At 42.8% G+C, this 21,137-nt stretch overlaps 2 protein-coding genes across 13 annotated transcripts in view; one reads left to right on the top strand and one right to left on the bottom strand.

Moving 5' to 3' along the window:
* Positions 1-7,964, bottom strand: part of STN1 (STN1 subunit of CST complex) — a 73,993-nt gene extending 66,029 nt beyond the window's left edge. For 5 of the 8 annotated variants that reach the window (XM_050958185.1, XM_050958181.1, XM_050958189.1 and 2 more), the window contains exon 1: positions 7,862-7,964. The gene's annotated coding sequence lies outside the window, so the exon portion shown is untranslated. Of the gene's footprint in view, positions 1-1,124; positions 1,216-7,861 lie in introns of those variants that run through there. The other 3 variants (XM_050958183.1, XM_050958182.1, XM_050958186.1) reach the window with 2 other exon arrangements.
* Positions 7,965-8,835: 871 nt separating this feature from the next.
* The window catches only part of SLK (STE20 like kinase), a 71,527-nt gene continuing 59,225 nt past the window's right edge, over positions 8,836-21,137 (top strand). The window contains exon 1 of one of the 5 annotated variants that reach the window (XM_050957980.1): positions 8,836-9,088. In XM_050957980.1, the coding sequence (XP_050813937.1) occupies positions 8,939-9,088 (150 nt within the window). In that variant the 5' untranslated portion in view covers positions 8,836-8,938. The remainder of the gene's footprint in view (positions 9,089-21,137) is intronic. The other 4 variants (XM_050957975.1, XM_050957976.1, XM_050957977.1 and 1 more) reach the window with 4 other exon arrangements.

Here is a 21,137-nt window from a genome sequence, read left to right as displayed (position 1 = left end):
TGCATTATTCTTTCTTCTTATCTGCCCCATAAATTCCTGAATTATTTCCATTATACAAACAGAGACTTAATGGCAGCAAGCAAGGATGGAAAAAAACTGGGTTTGTGCGCCTTTCTGTGGATTCTTTATGAACAAGCCATGAAAGGTTTCTCCCCCCCCACCCCAAGAAATGAGCAGGTTTTTCTACCCTAGATTTAGCAACCACATTCCTTCAATTAATAGCTGAGAACTCTGCATATGCACTGCTGAGTCATTCAAGACTTCCAGCAAGAAATGGGAAAATATGATTTGACATTTGTGACTTTTTGGGTGGGGGTGGGGCAGAAAAACAGCCTCTCAGGCCTTCCTTATACATCAAAAAAATGAAAGAGGGTTCAAATCCACTTATTTTCTCATATTCAGATCACCGTTACTGACCTAGGTTTGTGTGCATGCTCTCTCTCTGATGACACTAGAATCTCTGATGACACTAGAAACTCCTCACAGACTTTGCTGTACGAGTTTAGAAAGTCAAAAACAAGACAAAGAAGTGTATTATTTAGAACTGGCAAACAAGTGCCTACACACTGTTGGCACTTGTTATGCAAATAAAACTAGAGCCCAGGAGCAGGGGACAACATGGTAAAAAGAGTGTGAAGTTGAGAATAGGGAAGAGGCCTCAAAGGGAGGAATAAAATGCAGAGATTAAGAGGAGCATAGCAAGGAAGCAGAAAAGAGAATGAAATGACAGCAGAGATGCACATGAAGGAAGTATTCCATAGAAACCTCCAGGTAAGCTAGAATGGGCTGAAATTGATGTGATAAGAGACAGCAAGTGAATGGAGGAATTCAAAGAGGAGGGTGTCATGGTCAGAGCTGTGGGAGAGGCAGATGGCTGATGATGCAATGGGAAGAGGTGAGAAGCAGGGAGGTCAGACAGATGGTTTCGGTAATCAAAGTGAGATAAGAGTAGTTTACGGACAAGGGTAAAGAAAAAGAGCCAAATGACACAGACAAGATAGATATTGGAGAGGTCAATGAAAATAATTTTGGAGATGGCAGCTGATACCAAGAAGAGATGTCAGAGGGGCAGCTAGAGATTCAAGAAAGGGCTGGGTATGTTAAAGAGAAGAATTAGGAGTTACCCTCGTAAAGATGGTAGCTGAAGCAAGCGGTCAGGATAGAGGAATGAACAAACTCTGAGAATGGAAAAGCCATGAAGGAAGACTCAGTATGGCCTGAGGGGAAAAAAAAAAAACAAGAAAAGGTGTCACACAGGGATTAAGTGTCAAAAGTGGCAGACAGATACAGGAGGATGAGACTAGATGTGTCCCTTAGAGTTAGCTAGAAGCCAGTAAAATTGGTGACCTTAGTCAGGGCAGTTTCAGCGGAGTGGAGGCAATGGAAACCCTTAGACAGATTGGAAGAGATCACCCAAAGAGTGGGTGGACAGGAAATCAAGTCAGCAAAACTTAAAAATAAATAAATAAATACACTACGCAGTTAAGGATTTTGGAAAGGTGAGAGAGGAAATAGGGCAGCAGTTAGAGGGTCATGTTAGTTTGCGGAATATTTTAATTTTTACCTGGTTCAGGGAGCACAAAATAAAGCAGAGGACAGATCAGTTAAAGGGAATATTAAAGAGGGAACTAGGGACTGCAGGAAGTGAGAAGGGATGAGGTCAAGGGGGCAGACAGAGTTTAGACTTTAGAATAAGAAAGTAGGAGAGAGTCTTCAGAGTCGGAATCAAAGGAGGTGGCAGTGGAATTAGGGTTTTAGTGATTGATCAGGAGTGAAAGATATTTCTAGGTCAATGTATTCAATGCAGAACCAAAATGGCTCTCTTTTTGCAAGACTTGACAGTAATCTGCTTCAGTGAAATAAATCCCTGACCAACTTTCAAAGGCTACTGAAGTAAATTGGTGAAGGAGGAATTGTAATTTACCTATCGGTCACTTCTACTTTTCATCTCTAGCATTTGGAAGCATTTACAGTTGCTAAAAACCTCTTGCCTCCAGAAATAGATTGAGTTCCATATACCCTACTCCAGACCAGGAAATCAGTACAAATAGGGAAGGATTTGCTACCGTCACTTAACCTTCATTTTCTAGTGTATATTTTTAGGATTGGCTGGCAAGATATTACTCTGTTGTAGCAGAAATAAGAGAAGAGAAACTTGTGTCTCAGACTTTCCATGACTTGGTTAGATGAATAAAGGAAGGAGTATAAAAATATTGCTTGAGCATGCAATGCAGGGGTATAATCAGGAAGGCCAAAACACAACTGGAGTTGCAGCTGGCAAGGGATGTGAAAGGTAACAAGAAGGGTTTCTACACGTATGATAGCAACAAGAAAAAGGTCAGAGAAAGTGTGGGACCTTAAATGAATGGGGGAGGCAACCTAGTCACAAATGATGTGGAAAAAGCTGAAGTAGTCAATGCTGTTTTTGCCTTGGTCTTCACAGACAAGGTCAGCTCCCAGACTGCTGCACTGGGAAACACAGTATGGGAAGGAGGTGAGCAGCCCTCAGCGGTGAAAGAACAGGTTAAGGACTATTTAGAAAAGCTAGACATGCACAAGTCTATGAGTCCAGACCTAATGCAGCTGAGGGTGCTGAGGGAATTGGCTGATGTGATTGCAGAGCCATTGGCCATTATCTTTGAAAACTCGTGGCAATTGCGGGAGGTCCTGGATGATTGGGAAAAGGCAAACATAGTGCCCATCTTTAAAAAAGGGAAGAAGGAGAACCTGGGAAAATACAGATCGTCCAGCCTCACCTCAGTCCCTGGAAAAAAATCATGGACCAGGTACTCATGGAAACCATTTTGAATCACTTGGAGGAGAGGAAGGTGATCAGAAAGAGTCAATATGGATTCACCAAGGGCAAGTCATGCCTGGCCAACCTGACTGCCTTCTATGATGAGATAACTGGCTCTGTGGATACGGGGAAAGCAGTGGACATGATCTATCTTGACTTTAGCAAAGCTTTTGATACGGCCTCCCACAGTATTCTTCCCAGCAAGTTAAAAAAGTGTGGATTGGATGAATTGACTATAAGGTGGATAGTAAACTGGCTAGATTGTTGGGCTCAAAGGGTAACAATCAATGGCTCGATGTCTAGTTGGCAGCCGGTATCAAGTGAAGTGCCCCAGGGGTCGGTCCTGGGACCAGTTTTGTTCAACAATGAGCTAGATGATGGGATAAATTGCACCCTCAGCAACTTCATGGATGACACTAAGCTGTGGGGAGAGGCAGATACTCTGGAGAGTAAGGATAGGGTCCAGAGTGACCTAGACAAATTGGAGGATTGGGCCAAATCTGATGAGGTTCAACAAGGACAAGTGAAGAGTCCTGAACTCAGGATGGAAGAATCCCGTGCACCGCTACAGGCTGAGGACTGACTAGCTAAGCAGCAGTTCTCCAGAAAAGGACCAGAGGATTACAGTGGATGAGAAGCTGGATGAGTCAGCAGTGTGCCCTTGTTGCCAGGAAGGCTAACAGCATATTGGGCTGCATTAGTAGGAGCATTGCCACCAGATTGAGGGAACTGATTATTCCCCTCTATTCAGCACTGGTGAGATCACACGTGGAGTACTGCATCCAGTTTTGGGGCCTCCCTACAGAAAGGATGTGGACAAATTGGAGAGAGTCCAGTAGAGGACAACAAAAATGATCAGGGTACTGGGGCACATGACTTGCGAGGAGAGGCTGAGGGAACTGAGCTTGTTTAGTCTGCAGAAGAGTGACGGGGAATTTGATAGCAGCCTTCAACTCCTGAAGGGGGGTTCCAAAGGGGATGGAGCTCAACTGTTCTCAGGGATGGCAGATGACAGAACAAGGAGCAATGGTCTCAAGTTGCAGTGGGGGAGGTCTAGGTTGGATATTAGGAAACACTCTTTCACTAGGAGGGTGGTGAAGCACTGGAATGGGTTACCTAGGGAGGTAGTGAAATCTCCATGCTTAGAGGTTTTTAAGGCTCAGCTTAATAAAGCACTGGCTGGGATGATTTAGTTCAGTGGGCCTCAAACTTTTTTTACTGGCAATCCCTTTCACATTGCAAGCCTCTGAGTGCAACCCCCCTAACAAATTAAACACCCTTTTCAATATATTTAACACCATTATAAATTCTGGAGGCAAGCAGGGTTTGGGGTGGAGGTTGACAGCACGCAATGCCCAATTGTAATGACATCGCGACCCCTGGAAGGGTCCTGACCCCCAGTTTGAGAACCCCTGATTTAGTTGGTGTTGGTCCTGCTTTGAGCAGGGGGTTGGACTAGATGACCTCCGGAGGTCTCTTCCAACCCTAATCTGCTATGATTCTATGACTACAAAACCTTTTATCTGAGGATATGAAATCGTTTTAAACATTAAGTAAAAGAAGAAAGTGGAACTATAACATGTCAAACCTTACTGCTCAATCACTGAGTTTTTATGGCATCTCTTCACCACATCACCGATACTTCATTGTTTATGTGATCTGTAGATCTCCTGGAACTTGGAAGCAGGGAGCTTGTCTATATACCAGTCTAAAGCACATTTGGGGCTTTATATAATGTGTAATTCTCTACCTATTAACATGGTTACAGGGCTGGCTGCACCTCTGCCTCCCCGCACTTCTGGTCTCTGAGTGCACCATGTGCCTTTACCTGTCCTGGGCTGGAATTGTGCAATTCTCCCCACTCAGAGACCAGGCCCTGGGCTACAAGACCTTGTGCATCACCTCCTTTACATTTTGCAAATCTGGCTGAATTTAAGTATTCACAGTTCTTCTTTCCTTCGGGAGTCTGTGACCAGTGAAATATTGTGATCAGACAGCCTTCTTAAAACCAAAGTCTTGTTTATTTTAAACTGTAGGAACAAAGTGTTTAGAGAAAAAAGGTTTTGAAACAATCTACGCTTATTTCTCTCTGACTTAAAGGCTTACCATCCCCTGATGGTAACCTTGGCAGGCCTAACTTTTTCAGAAATCCCAGAAGGTGCCTATCTTATTTTGGTTGCCTCAAAATGCTCCTCTCCTCCTACCTCTCTTTAGAGAATATGTTCCTTTTTAAACCTTTTGATCTCCAGTATGTGTGGGCCTTTTCCTGCCCTTGTATTATCTCATAACATCCCTCAAGTATCTGCAGAGAAGTAATTTATCTTGAGCTATTTCTTCACTCTCTGCTTGTCTTTACTTACAACTCATATTAAAATACACCAAAATATTCATAGAATAAATGGTCTAAGAACCAGGTCAACATACAATATTCATAAATTATTACAGAGCAGTTCCAATTCCATGACACCCATATTACATAGGGATAAACTGATGCACAGAAGGGTAAAGTGAATTGCTTACAGAGTAAGTTAGCCACATCATGGCACAGGAGTCCCAATTCCCTAGCCCGTCCTATCCAACAGACCATCCTCAACAACTACATTCACTCTCAAGCGACTCTAGAAAAGTTCCTGTCTTTGGGCGTGACCCACCTACTTCTGATATAAACTTTTGGGCTTAATCCAACTTCTGGTGAAGAAAATGTGAGCTGGACTGGTTTTAGGGCTACAGGATAAAACTTGTGCTTTTACTTTCCACTTGTTTTGATGTCCTGTCAGTGGACTGGTTCAAAGGATGTTAATCTTGGTTTGGAGCCAAATCTGAATCTTTGTAAAAAGCAAGCTTTTACATAACTGAATGCAAACAGAAATGCTTTTTTAAAAAATCCAACTTTAATTTTAAAACCAAACTGACTGTTATTATTCAGCCTGAGGGAAAATTGGACTTTTAAAATCCAGAGATTTCATAATTTAAGGTGGGAAACATTGAGAACCCAGGAAAAGCAATTTAAAAAAAAAATATTCAGCCATAATGGTTTCTTTCTCCCCAGGTTTTAATTCCAAACCATCTTCATGCAACTTCCAAATGAAGCTAGTAGCTGTGACTGGCCAATCAGAATCCAGGTGTGGTGGGAAAACAGAGACTAGTCTAGATGGCTGTTGTCATTTTATTACTACCTCACATCCATAAGTGGGCAGCACAGCTCTGGTATCTGCCACCTGTGTTGGGAAGGAGTCAACACAGAGAGAAACTACAAAGCCCAAGAATCTCCTTGAAAAAAGGAGGTCAGTGTTACCATCCATCTCCTCCAAAATCAGAAATATTTGGAAGGCCCCTTGTTCTGTCACTGCTAGCAAATAATTCTGGACAGGTAATAGATCCTTAGGTCACGCATGACACTGTGTTAATACTTAGATTATAAGGTCTTTAGGGCAGGGACTGTCATTCTCTTCTGTGTTGGGACAGCATCTGGCACTATATGACACCGATCCATGCCAGGGGCTTCCTGAGTACAACTGCAATACAAATAATATTCTTATCACTAATTAAGCAATGTCAGCAACTTTCTGGAATTAAAAGGTTTTCCACTCCTCCACAAACAGTCTGATGCCAAGTTCAGCTTCTACCTATGTCTCTGTTCTTGCTTCTTTTTATTCCACTTCCCCAGTCTTCACTGTGCCCTTCTCCCATAGTAGTTGTGCCTTATTCCATGCAATTTTCTTCCTAATGTGCCCCACCACGTTATCATTTCCTAAGACCCTCCTTAAATAATACTTCTTTCAAGAGTATTATGAGTCTTATCCCTTCCCATAGTAGAGAATAAAACAGATGAGAGACTTAAAAAAAATTTAACTAACAAGAAGTTGTTGACATTACTGCTCAAGCTGCTTTACTATCTGAGGCCTGGTCTACACTATAAAATTAGGTCAGCTTAGCTAAATAGCTCAGAGGTGTGAAAAATCCACATCCCTGAGCAGCACACTTAAACCAATTTAAATCCCTGTGAATTCTTCCATCAACCTACCTACTGCCTCTCGGGGAGTAGGCTTACTTACACCGACAGGAGAATCCCTCTTATCAGCATAGATAACATCTACACTGAAGCACTGTAGCAGCTGCAGCTGTGCCACAGTAGTGTTTCAAGTATAGACAAGCCCTAAATGGTTATAAGCTAATATAATCATTGTAATATCTTAGTACTATACCTCACAGACATTCATGAATTTATATTCATTCCCCTGTGAGATAGGAGTGCATCATCATCCCCATTTTAGACTGAGAACTGAGGCACAGAGAGATGAAGGGTCTGATCTTTGAAGGTCCTGAGTATCCATAATGCTCAATCTAAGTCAGTGGCAACTAGAGGTGCTTGGCCCATCTGAGAATCAAATGCTACAGTTTGCTCGATGTCACACAGGAAGTGACTGAGGTGGGAGGCAGAGGTGGGAACTCAGCTTTCTCAAGGCCCAGTGTCTCAACTCAAGGCCATCCTGCCTCCCCTTGCATCCTACCCGTTGTCTAGGAGTTGTCTGTTTGAATTGTAAAGCCCTTCAGGGCAGTCAGCTCATCCTCTTTGTGTGTGACGCACCTGACACTTTTTGTGTGGTAGAAACAACAGTAGCATTACAACAGGATCCCTGATACAGTGAGTGAGGGAGCAGAAGCAAGTAGGGTGCCAAACAATTCAGACGCAATGACATCACACCCTGCTGTGACCCCAATGCACCAAGCGCTAGTCTAGAAACCACTCTGCTCCTCCAGAAACCAAGCAGAGGGCCAGAGCTTCTGGCACAACCCCCCTCTCCAGCTAAACAGCCCCTGCCCCCCAAAACTTACACCCTCCCACTGGCGCACTCTCCCATCACACCCTGTACCCTGCGCCCTCCCTCAGGGGATGGAGGTGAACCACCCACACACACCCTGCCCCAACCTCCCAGGCAAGCAGCTAGGAGGAAAGGGAACTCCTGCCCCTGCCCACCTCGCTGTCAGGAAAGGGGAGTCCACACGCGCCCCCCCCCCCGGGCAGTCAGGAAGAAGCCCCCCAGGAGGAAAACACTCTCTTACCCGCCTGAGAGCTCAGCGCGCTCCTATTGGCCCCTCGCGGGCTCTCCGGGATCACGTGGAAGAGGACGTTAACTACCGTTCGGCCGTTTAACCCGCTCCTCTAACCCCGCCCTTTTCTCCGGCCTGCCAGGGAGCGTGAGGGGAGGGGAAAACGGCTCCGGGCTCGGCTGTCCGTGCGCATGCGCCAAGGAGGGAAGTCGGCAGACGGAGGGCGCGCGCGCGTGCTAGAGAGCTGAGGCCCGGCCGGGAGAGCGCGCGGCTGGAGACGGTTCCCGACATGGGGGCGAGAGGCGCGCGCGCCAGTGAGTGACTGACTGAGGGAGAAGAAGGAGGCCGCCGCGGCTGGAGGAGCCTGACACTCCGCCCCTCCCCCAGCCGGCCCTGAGCGGGGAGACGCCGGTTGCCGCCCGGAGAGCGAGCGGTCGCCTGGGCTCTGCGCCTGTGAGGAGGAAGCGGGGAGACGCCGTCTCCTGCCCTGGGACCCTGCCGCCCTCCCCTGTGTAACCAGGGGGACTGGACATCCCTTCCTCCGGGGCTGCAGGGGGACCCCGCGCCCCTCAGGGAAAGGAGGCGAATCCCACCCCGGGGAGAGGGGGCCCCAGGTACCGGCTGCCCCCCGCCCCAGCGGGCCGTCTCCCGTGGGGTAGGAGCCTCCACCCAGGATGTGAGTGAGGAAGTTCGTGCTTCGTCCCCACCCAGCCTTGGACGCTGAAACCGCCGTTCCCGGGGCGAGCAGGGACCCGGGCGCTTGTGGCCGGTGTGACGGCCGCGCAGCCGGCTGTTGTCGAATTGCGATTCAGGGAGAGACTTGAGGGGGGGCAATAACCCAGCCCGCCGAGCACCGAGGGGGATCTCACCCCTCGCCCTGCCTCAGCGCTGCACCACCGGGCCAGGGGCTTTCCAGGCGCGGCCGCGTGCGGGGCTCGTGCGGGACAGCGCACTTGCAAGGCACTTCTCAGCTTTTCCCTTGCAGGAGAAGGTGGAGTGAGACGCTGCTCAGACAGTAGCTGCTCTTCCCACCCTCTGCGGTTTTCCTTTAATTTTGGAACCATTTTTTTTTTTTGAAGAGAGGGAAAAATGTCTTTCTTCAACTTCCGTAAAATCTTTAAGCTCGGTGGCGAGAAGAAAAAGAAACAATATGAGAACGTCAAGAGAGACTTGAATCCGGAGGAGTTCTGGGAGATAATAGGCGAGCTGGGAGATGGTGCTTTTGGTAAAGTGTTCAAGGTAAGAGAGAACCTGAGAAATGGCAACTAAGCCTCACGTGGTATTGGTTCTTGAAATAAGTGCATTGCAAGCTTGCCCTTCTATAAAGCCTGTTGTCTGAGGATCTCAAAGCATCCTTCTAACGTACCTACGTATTATGCCCATTTTACACTTTGGGGAACTGAGGCAAATAGGTTGTGATTTGCCCAGTCATATAGCTAAACATTGGCAGCACTGGGCTACCTGAAATTCCTACTCATCACAAAGAATCATAGAAACTGGCGATGGAAAAGTCCTATTAGGTCATCGTCCCGCCCTCTTCTCCAACCCACCACTGCTGAGTTGTTCCCTGCTTCTCCTTTATTTTCCCTCCAGTGTTTTGTTCAGTCTGGCTTTTAATCTCTCAAGGGATAGGCTTCTCTAGGCAAGCGTAAGCTCAGTTTTCTTTCCCTGGCTACTTTTTTGTAAAATATCAAACTTAGAAGTAAAATAACCTTAAATGTCTCTTATAGTAGCGTGAGTGCTGATCTTGTGATATTTTTAATGAGTCCATTTGCCTTAATAGAATATCTTGTTCTCTTGATTGAATTAAATGCCCCAGGGCTGTCCAGGTTTTTCTTTAAGGATGTGTGTGCTGACTGTCCTAACTTGTTTCAATGATTTGATCTAAAATGCTGAAATATAGCAATATACCTTATATTTTTATAGGCTACTTACTATGTAAAACTTCACAGAAGAAACCTACGTTGTAATAGTTTTAAATTTCTTTCATAAAGACACTATCAGATGTCAAGAAATAAACTCATGTCTTCAAACGTTCTTCTCTGCTGGCTTTGGGTTTCACACAGTATGTCAGTGCCTTTAGTTTGTTTTATGGAGTGCATGATGTTTAATGTTTCTTGGTGGCAAGGAGAGAACTGCATCCTCAAGCTCTTTAGGGAACAGACATGATGTAGGAAGGTGATATCTTGAGCAGATTCATGGGACAGGGATCAAGTGTAGAAAAAAGGATGCCAGATGCATTGTTACTGGAAAGTATCTAATTGTTTCAATCAAGAAGATTTCATGTTTAAAATACTACATTTCAGTGGGAATACAAGATAGGCTGAGAACCCCTGGTGTAAACTTTTTCTTTTTGAGCCCCCTTCTCCCCCCCCCCCCGCACATGCTATAAAAACTCCAGGGTCCACCTGTGCCACAAATGTTTTTCTTTGTATAAAAGCCAGGGTTAGGGGGTAGCAAGCAGGGCAATTGCTTGGGGTCCTTTGACACAGGGGGCCCTGCAAAGCTAAGTTGCTCAGACTTTGGCTTCCGCCCTGGGTGGCGGAGCTTGGAGCCCTGGGCTTCAGCTCCAAACAGTGGGGCTTTGGCTTTCTGCCCTGGGATCTACCAAGTCTAATGCCAGCCCTGCTTGGTGGGCCCCTGAAACCTACTCGCAGCCCCCCAGGGTAGAGTCACCAGACAGCAACTGAAAAATCTGGTTAGGGTAGGGGTTAATAAAAGCCTGTATAAGAAAAAAACCCAAAAATCGGGACTGTCCCTATAAAATCAGGATATCTGGTCACCCTACCCCAGGGAGCCCTGGATCCTGGTTGAGAATCACTGGTTTACACAGTTTCCTTATCCTCCAGCAAATAGCAGCTATTCTGGACAGAAGCAATTTTGCATTTTCTTATGTTTCTTTTCCAGATTATTAGAGGGATAACACTTTTCTATTAATATTTTTGTAAGTTAAGTAGCATCTGTTGCATGCTTTCCTTTTCACTAGGGCCATGTCTGCGTACAGCGCTGCAGTGCTGTAGCTGTACCAATGCAGTGCTTAGTTGTACCGATACAGCTGCGCCACTGCAGCGCATCTGTTGAAGAGCTCTCCCGTCAGTGTTAAAAAAACTCACCTCCGTGAGTGGCAGAAGGAATGTCGATAGGAGAAGCTCTTCTGCTGACATGGCACTGTGGACACAAGCACTTATGTCGCTCAGGGGGGTGTCATATTTACAAACCTGAGGAACGCACGTTTTGCTGACATAGTCTGTAGAGTAAGATATAGCCAAACTCAGAAATCTTGTTCTAATTCCAGAGTCTGGTTTTCAGAATTCGCCTATGTAAACAATATCCTTTTAAAGGAACGCGGAACTTGATTGATTTTTTTTTTTAAAGCAAAGTTGAGATTTTCAAAGCAGTGTAGGGGATTAGTACATCTTCCAAGAAAATGAATGGATGATGTCTATCTAGATCCTTTAGATTGTTTTGAAAATCTCAGTCAAATCTGATATAACAGAGCACCCTCATAAATAGCATGTATGGACTCAATTTTTTTTGAACTTCATAACTGTGTTTTAATTTTTCTTATTATTGTAATGGTCTTTCCATCAGGGGAGAGTGGGCAGACCCTAGAGCAATGCCACTAAACATCCTCTGGCACATCCCCTTTCCATGTGCAGTTTCAGCTGCTAGTTATAAACACACTATCTGCAGGATCTGGGTAAAATTATGTAGTGAGCTCCCCTGAGAGCAGCACCAGTGATCTTGTCATACTAGTGGGTGATGCAGAAAGTGCAATTGACCAACAGAACAGTGAAACTGTTCATTTTAGCATTTTGAGGTAAGAACGAAATAAACATAATAAGAGATTTAGCTCCCCCCACAGTCAGTATACATTTTTCAGCAGAAAGTGTGACTTCTAATTTGATGATGTCTCTGCATTTAGAAAACAAAACTTTTTAAATGCTGAAGTTCACAATTTTAACAATTTTCAAACTGAAAAATATTTTTAAGAATCTTAGTATTTAGATTATAGTATTAAGAATGACGCTTGGAATTCCACAGTCTTGTTACTTGTGCTCTCACAAACTTTTTTAGTTGAATGCAAAAATCTGTCAATTTTCACATTTTAATGCTACTGAAAACTCCCTCAATTTTAAAACATGGAAAGTGGCAGATATGTATCAGTAGGATTGCTCATATTTTCTGAGGAGTTCCACTTGTTTCTATTTGTAGTTTTGAGAGGAAGATGTCTAAACTACACATCCTATATGTGTTGCAGCTTGTTCACTGAGGCTGTTACACAGAAGCTTCAGTTCCAAGTGTTAGAGTACGTCACAATCTTAACTCCTTGACACATCCTAGCGGTTTCAGAACAGAGGTGCATAACATATTTGACTAAAATTATTGGAAGGATGTTGAATGATTTCAATAAAACAGACTTGTTGCCTTTTAAAGACAATTTGTATTTAGTGATTTATAAAACAACAAATTCATCCCAACACATTTTGGAAAAACTACTTCCCTGCCTCTGCTCCCTCCACCGCCTCCAAATATCTTTTTGAGCATGCCATTCTTTGCTAATGTCATTAACATGCTTTAGTAGTGTGTGTGTATATATACCAACTGCATCTTAAATACCAATAAATGGTTAAATTACAAAGCAAGTATAAATAAATCTGCTGAAAAGTGATTAGAGCTAAGCTTTATCTGGCATCCTGAAGGGGGTGGGGCAAATAGAGCTGTTCAGTCACAATTCCATTCTGGAACGAGCAGCCAAACCATGTTAGTTAAGTAGATCCTGGATCTCAGAGCCTTTTACCCAGTGAATCTAAATCAAGCCACCTTTGTTATCTTGCATAAAAGCAGTGAAGAGTACTCAGAAGTGTCTTCTCATAGTGTTAGTTTTTGTTCCTGGAGTGAACATAATTTTCATGAATACCTGAATGTCAAAAGCTTAAGGGAAATAACATACTACTTCCACGGCCCAGTTTTCCCTGAATTGGATTTAAATAAACTAAAACATCTTTTTATGTAACTGTTAAGACCCTAGGAACCTTGTGTGAATGTCTGTATTCTCAATGCTTCAGCAGATTTACAATAAAAGAACACTAAACAAATCAGATTTTGTGTTTCTTCGGTATTTAATGCAAAACAAAGGTCAGGTTGCCTACTTGATACAGCTTACATTTAGAAACCTCTTTTAAGTAGTCATTCATTTTCAATTGACAAAATATGCTTAAGCAACCCCCTAAAACAATGTTTTTCTGGAACATGTTTGTTATTGTTGGTCATATGAAATTATGACTTGATTAATTTTATTAATATAAATTTATTTAATACAGGATATATTAACCTAACAAAATGTAGTTGAAGTACTTAGAATATCTAATTTGTGGTTTAAATTTTTTTTTTGTGCTAATGGTACAGTTCTTTTTCTCTTACTAATCATTTATCTGCTTCCAGTTCAATTCAGTTTTATTAGATTACATATGACGTCTTTTGCAAATACAAAAAGAAAAACATACGCAATCTAAAACAGAAACATCCATATAATTAAAATGTTAATCAGAACTGCATTAAAAACTCTTTTCGTACAGTGCTAAAAGAGCAGAAATTGCCACTGATGTAATTACTACCAGGAATTGGGAAAATACTTAAAACATTATCTTTTGAAATGGAAAAAAAAGAGAGGTAAAATCCACTGTGCTCTCAGAAGCTGAAAAATTCTATAGCTCAAAAATAATGAGGTAGCTCTTCCAACACTTTGGATTTACATGGGCAAAAATAAAGATGTGAAGGAACTTGTTTTTATCTGCCTCTAAGGATAGCAATTTCCATGGTTTGGAATCTTGGTTAAATGAGGGTTTGATAACTCATTAAAATTAAAAACATGACCATCTTCAAAGTAGAGAACGAAAAGGCAAACAGACTCATGAATCACAGCCAGATCTTCTTTTTGGGTAATATCTTTCACTGTCTGTTGGAGTAGTTGATGATGCTGATTAAAATACATTGACAATAGCTGAGTAATATAAAATCTCAAGCTAACTATAATAAATTGGAGGGTCTTGTGCATGGGAACAATACACAGGTTGTTCCTCCCATCTCCTGAAGGCAAAGATGGGGCAGTCTATAATCTTGAAGAGTGCAGATCTTAGGCCAAAATTTAAGAAAAGCAGTACAAGCTCTACTGTGTACAACTCAGCTAATGACACCTACTGTGACACACAAAAGCAAGGCGGAAGGGGTGAGAAAATGAAGGAATAAAAGTTTCTTCAAAAAATTATTTGAATGATCGCTAAGGTCAAAACTTGGTCTCTAAACCAAACTTCGACCCCACAGAGAATCTGCCTTATTTCAGCATTAAAAATTCTTGGCACGGTGGCAGCTCTGTTCCCCCATGCAGGCAGGTAGAACAGAGCACCCCTTCAGCAGAACTAAGGGCCTTTTGTTTTAAGTCTTTATGATAATGTGACGAATGGCCCGGAGGACGAAACTTTATCCCTAAGTAAGTAAAAGCAGAGACTTGTTCTTCAAGGTGGCCTTCTATCTGCCACTCAATTTCAAGTGGATTCTTCCCAAATATGATGATGATCTTATTCTAATTGAGAACCAGGTCTCAAAGTGCACTAAAACGATCTCATAACTGGCAGAGATTTTGCTCTTAAAGTTTGCAATAAAACAACCATGTCATTGGAATGTAGTAACCAGTTATCCCGGTTCAATAAATAGTAAAATTTTCTGGTCCTGAACGCATTTGTACTGATCTGTTCATGTCATCTTAGCCCTGGCAGGCTGCCATGGGCTATCCACTCATTCATGTTCATTAACTTACTGAACTTCTAAATAACATTTAGAAATATCTTTGATACTAGTTAGGTAAAACTTCTAAATAGTTCAATTAAAAACTAATATTCCCACTGCAAATCTCTCCCAGCTACATAACTGGAGACTGCTGCTGGCCTTTTTCATATTATAGTGATGGTTAAGGTTAGATAAGGCTTTTCATTCTAGTTAGTTTTCAGACACTCAGAACTTCCACCTTTTAGGCAGATTTTCCCCTCCTCTGGCTTGCTGTCGGGCTAATTGTTAGGGAGTTTGAACAAAAGCAATTGTTACTTCTGTGTATAAGGAGAGTGGAGGGGGAAAAAACTTTTCCTATTTTTATATATTTGAAATTTTTCAGGGAGAATGAAAATCACTTTTTTTAGGGAAGAAAATAGTTCTGATGCAAATTCTTTGATTTGATCAAGGTCTGACTCTTTGGAAAATCATTTTGAGCGGTGGTCTGCTCAGAATTATAGCTACAATTTTTAAATTGGTTTAGAAAGTGATTTGGTTAAATTGGTGAAACCCCTTATGTGGTCTCTCTTTTTTCAGATTAAAAGGCCATGTTTATTTAATTCAATAAGGAATTGTTTTAAACTAAATCGATATAGGTAACTCAAACTGAAATTAAGAGCTACCATATAACCGGTTTCATCCAATTGCTTTCTAAACTGATCTTTTTAATTTGGTGTTCAGATTGTGGATAAACAAGCCTTTGGTGTACATAATGTTGTTCATGGGTTGGTCTTGCTATACTCCTAAAATTCACTGCTAAGAATCCTGTATTTTACATGTATGCATGACTAATTTAACTGTGAGAATGCCCTACTTAGCCCTCTGAATCAATCAGAAGTGGCCAGGACCCACTTCCAGTTTAATCTGCTAGTTTGGCTTGTGAGAAAAAAATTACTTACTCTTCTGTAAGCTAATGAAGTTTTATGAACTTTCCTAACAACTAGGCAGTGTTTTCCACCAAGGCTCCTCTAGAGGAGACTCTGCCAATAAGCCTACTTGCCACAATCTCTTGGCCTAAGTGCAGTACCCTATTTCCATATACAGTTGTTCATCAGAAAAAGTTGTCTTGCAAATATTTTAATTCTTCAAAAATGTTCATGCTTCTTGTTTTGTCCAGTTATTGTTCGAGGTTTAGGGTGACAAAACTTTGGCTCATGTTAGGTGTTTGCAAGACCTGTACTGTTTTCTTATCAGAATTCAGAAAATCTAGGTGCTGTTTTGCTCTATATGAAGGCAACAAGTTTCCCAACTTCATTTTTGACTTGGCATTTTTGCTGGCTTAGCATAGGTATACGAAGTGGTGAAACATCCTTGGCCTAACAGAGCTCTTTCTTCTCTCTACCATTGCTTTTTGGGTTGAAAGAGAAAGTTGTCCAGAACAGCCACAGTCTCCAATTTTTCCAAATTTTCTACTAAACCTAATCTACAGTAGAAAATGTTTGCTGGTACAGTTATATTGGGAAACCCACCTAATATGGAGGCAGCTTATATTTGCAAAAAGTACTTTTGATGATATAATTTACACTTTTTCCCCAAGAAAAATAAGCTATACTAGCAAAAGCACTTTTATACCTCTATACGTGTTATGGTGTTTTGGGGTCCACCGAGACTAGCAAGGGATTCTGTTCCTGGCTGCCCTGTAACCTTCGGTGGAGATCTTTATGCTGTGCAGAAATAGTTCAGATCCCGGACACCAGTAGCAAGCCCACAAACATTAGATCTCATGCTGGCTCTCACCAGCCTAGTTATTCTTTGCAGGGTGACATGATGACATTACGTAGGATACAGTCTGGACTGAGGGACAACTGTGTCCCCTCAATTCCCCAATCCGTGGTGCCTTTTACACTACTTTATGAGAGCAATCACTTTTGGTCTGCTCTCTCACTGTCTCCAGCATGTAAATCACTCCCAACTATACTGTTGGTGCTATAGCCAGCCACTCATGAATTACACTGCAGGACAACACCAGCAACCTTCCAGTCCCAAACTTCCCCCCAGAAATGTCCAGGAGGACGCTCTGCAACACAAGACGCACAATATAAGCTCATATAAAATCAGTCATTTATTAATAGAAAATGATATGCACAAATCTTGTTATCTCAAATGAAATTTCCCAGATGCTTCAACTCAAACACATTGGTATAGATAAAACAAATGTATTAGCTACAGAAAGTTAGATTTTAAGTGATTACAAGTAATGAGGTATATAAGTCAGACTTAGCTGCATTTTACTTTTTATTTCTCTGTAACGAACACCTAACTTAAGCTAAATGAATATAAAGCAAAGGTTTCTCTCATCACATATTCCAAAGCAGTCTTACTGACAACTCCTCCCAGTCCAGTGCTGCTTCCTTTGTTCTTCAAGTGTTGATAATGCCGTGGGTAGAGAGCAGGGGAGAGATGATTTGTGCCATCTGCCTTCTCTTTTTGTAGCCCTTTCCCTTGCACAAGAATCATCTCCACCTGATGTTCAGGAGACAAAGTCAATGTGGCCTGAAACCTTAAGCTGCTCCTTTGTCAAAAGGTAGATTTTTTTTTTATTATTATTATTATTATTTTAACCTGCCCCCTCTCTCCTGCCGAGGAGTGGCCATTTAATCAAGTGGTGATCCATTTGATCTTGTTGACACCTGGCTGAGGCATTTGGCTAACCTTTTGTCTCTGAACTTATTTGTGACTGACCTCCAGAACATGTTGGAACATGTCTTGGTTATATTATACAGTGAAATCTTATGTCTTTACTAGGGCTGTCAAGCAATTAAAAAAAAATTAATTGTACGATTAATGATAGTATACCATTTATTTAAATAGGTTTTGGATATTTTCTACATTTTGAAATATATTGATTTCAATTATAACACAATAAAAAGTGTACAGTACTCACTTTATATTTTTGGTTTTTACAGTGCAATTAGTAGTATAAAAATAATATAGTATTTTTCAGTTCACCTAATACAAGTACTGTAGTGCAATCTCTTTAGAGCCTACAAATCCACTCAGTCCCACTTCTTGTTCAGCTCATCGCTCAGACAAACAAGTTTGTTTACATTTACAGGAGATAATGCTGCCAGCTTCTTGTCTGCAGTATTACCTAAAAGTGAGAAGAGGAGTTTGCATGGCATCGTTGTGGCCAACATCGCAAGATATTTATGTGCCAGATACACTAAAGATTCATATGTCCCTTCATGCTTCAACCATCATTCCAGAGGACATGCATTCATGCTGATAATGGGTTCTGCTTGATAACCATCCAGAGCAGTGCGGAGCGACGCATTCTCATTTTCATCATCTGAGTCAGATGCCACCAGAAGAAGGTTGATTTTCCTTTTTGGTGGTTCGGGTTCTGTAGTTTCCGCATCAGAGTGTTGCTCTTTTAAGACTTCTGAAAGCATGCTCCACATCTCATCCCTTTCAGGTTTTAGAAGGCACTTCAGATTCTTAAACTTTGGGTTGAGTGATGTAGCTTTCTTCAGAAATCTCACATAGGTACCTTCTTTGCTTTTTGTCAAATCTGCAATGAAAGTGATCTTAAAACGAATATGTGCTGGGTCATCATTCGAGACTGCTATAACACGCAGTATATGGCAGAATGCAGGTAAAACAAAGGAGGAAACATACAATTCTCTCCCAAGGAGTTCAGCCACAAATATAATTAATGTATTCTTTTTTTAACGAGTGTCATCAGCATGGAAGCATGTCCTTTGGTGTCCGAAGTACGAAGGGCTACAAAAGTGCAATGCGAACGCCTGTTCTCACTTTCAGGTGACATTGTAAATACAAAGCGGGCAGCATTATCTCCCATAAATGTAAACAAACTTGTTTGTCTTGGTGATTGGCTGAACAAGAAGTGGGACTGAGTGGACTTGTAGGCTCTAAAGTTTTACATTTTGTTTTTGAGTGCAGTTATGTAACAAAAGGTTCACCTCATACTATTTCTTCTGTTTGCCATTTTTAAAGAGCAAATATTTGTAATAAAAATAACAAAGTGAGTACTCTTTACTTTGTATTACTGTGTTGTAATTGAAATAAATATATTTGAAAATGTAGAAAAACATCCAAAAATATTTAATAAATTTCAGTTGGTATTCTGTTTAACAGTGAGATTAAAACTGCGATTAATTGCATGAGTTAACTGCGATTAATCGAGAGCTCTAATCTTTACATAAAATGTTACCACACATGTTTTACCAGGAAAATAATGATCATCAAATCATGAGTTTTCAAATGATATCTTACACAGTATGCTTTGTACAAAGTTTAACATAGTCTTGTAAAAATGGGTGAATATAGGGGTACAGACTGTCTCAGACACAAACAGTGTTCCCAATCCCAAGTCTCCTTAAATAAATCCTTCCTGATTTCTTGAGTACCATATACTCTGACCATTCCCCTGGTTCATCACCCCTGAAGACATGAAGCCAGCCTCCCCAAGTATCAGCTTACTTTAGCATACACACTCAATGCAGTTTGCACACCAGAGACCTGATTGGGATAAAAATAAGTTTATTCAATAAAAAAATCACAGATTAAAATAGTAAGGGGAAGCAAACATATACAAGTTGCACAGAAAATAAACATAAAAATGCAATTTCAAGTTCTACACTTTCATATGAGCTAAAATCCCTTTCCTAATATAAGTTGCCTATGGCCTTAAGACATACCCTCTACCTATAGGAGGGATTCAGCATTCACGGACAGCCTCCTCGCCGGAGGCTGTCCCTCCAGTTCTGGATAAAAACCTTCAGTACCAACCCTGTTTGTAAAAGCCTGCCCCCTCCCCTGCCCTCTAACCAAGAGTCACCATGGACTTTCAGAGTGCGTAAATTCCCTCTTGAGTTGATGGCTTGGATGGTCTTAGGGTATGTCTACATCTACAATTTTGCAGCGCTGGTTGTTACAGCTGTATTAGTACAGCTGTATAGGGCCAGCGCTGCAGAGTGGTCACACTTACAGCAACCAGCGCTGCAAGTGGTGTTAGATGTGGCCACACTGCAGCGCTGTTGGGCGGCTTCAAGGGGGGTTCGGGGAACGCGAGAGCAAACCGGGGAAGGACACCAGCTTCTCCGGGGTTTGCTCTCGCGTTCCCCGAACCCCCCTGCAAACCGCAGGGAAGGAAGCTGCTTGCACAGGGGTTCGGGGAACGCGAGAGCAAACCGGAGGGAAGGAGACCAGCTTCCCCGTGGTTTGCTCTCGCGTTCCCCGAACCCCCCTGCAAACCGCAGGGAAGGAGACCTGCTTGCACAGGGGTTCGGGGAACGCGAGAGCAAACCGGAGGGAAGGAGACCAGCTTCCCCGCGGTTTGCTCTCGCGTTCCCCGAACCCCCCTGCAAACCGCAGGGAAGGAGACCTGCTTGCACAGGGGTTCGGGGAACGCGAGAGCAAACCGGAGGGAAGGAGAACTGCTTGCTCGGGGTTTCCTCTCGCGTTTCCCGAACCCCCCTGCAAACCGCAGGGAAGGAGACCTGCTTGCTCGGGGGTTCGGGGAACGCGAGAGCAAACCGGAGGGAAGGAGACCTGCTTGCTCGGGGGTTCGAGGAACGCGAGAGCAAACCGCAGGGAAGGAGACCTGCTTGCACGGGGGTTCGGGGAACGCGAGAGCAAACCGGGGAAGGAGACCAGCTTCCCTGCGGTTTGCTCTCGCGTTCCCTGGACCCCCCTGCAAACCGCAGGGAAAGAGACCTGCTTGAAGGAGAGGCTTCCTCAGGTATGCTGGGATACCTGCTTATTCCACGGAGGTCAAGAAAAGCACTGGTAAGTGTCTACACTTGATTACCAGCGCTGGATCACCAGCGCTGGATCCTCTACACGCGAGACAAAACGGGAGTATGGCCAGCGCTGCAAACAGGGAGTTGCAGCGCTGGTGATGCCCTGCAGATGTGTACACCTCCTAAGTTGCAGCGCTGTAACCCCCTCACCAGCGCTGCAACTTTGTGATATAGACAAGCCCTTAGTGTCTTCCTATTAATCTGTAATGGTTTATCATTCTTTTCCTAAGCTGATGGTTACTTGAATCTGGTTTTGTATAAACACTTGGCTTGGGAGGTGCTCACTGCCGGACTGTGAGGTGTAGAGGAAGTTGTACAGATTATGAGCACAATTTTCTATATACATAAATACATATATTCATAACTAGAGTCTGTATTAACATCATAATGACCAAGTTCAGAACATTACAAGCTTTCATAAGACCATACTCAATATACTTTTATAGTACGATAATACAGTATGCAATCAGTTGGCTTAACTGTTCATTTTGGGGGTTTAAAACTTCTGTTCTCCCCTAAGGACCCTGATTGTCACACCTTTATATATACTAGGGCTTTGGCTGGTATAGAAATGTTGTGTTTTTTTTAAAAAATGTCATCCACCTAACAGACATTTTCATACTGGCAGAAGTTTCTAGTGTAGACGTGACGCACAGTATTCACTAGCAAATATGTTCTCTCAATAGAGACTTACTGAG

Source organism: Gopherus flavomarginatus, chromosome 6, assembly GCF_025201925.1.
Source record: "Gopherus flavomarginatus isolate rGopFla2 chromosome 6, rGopFla2.mat.asm, whole genome shotgun sequence".
Classification (NCBI taxonomy): Eukaryota; Metazoa; Chordata; order Testudines; family Testudinidae; genus Gopherus; species Gopherus flavomarginatus.
The sequence above is the reverse complement of the archived record's forward strand: the minus strand, read 5'-3'. Positions and strand labels throughout refer to the sequence as shown.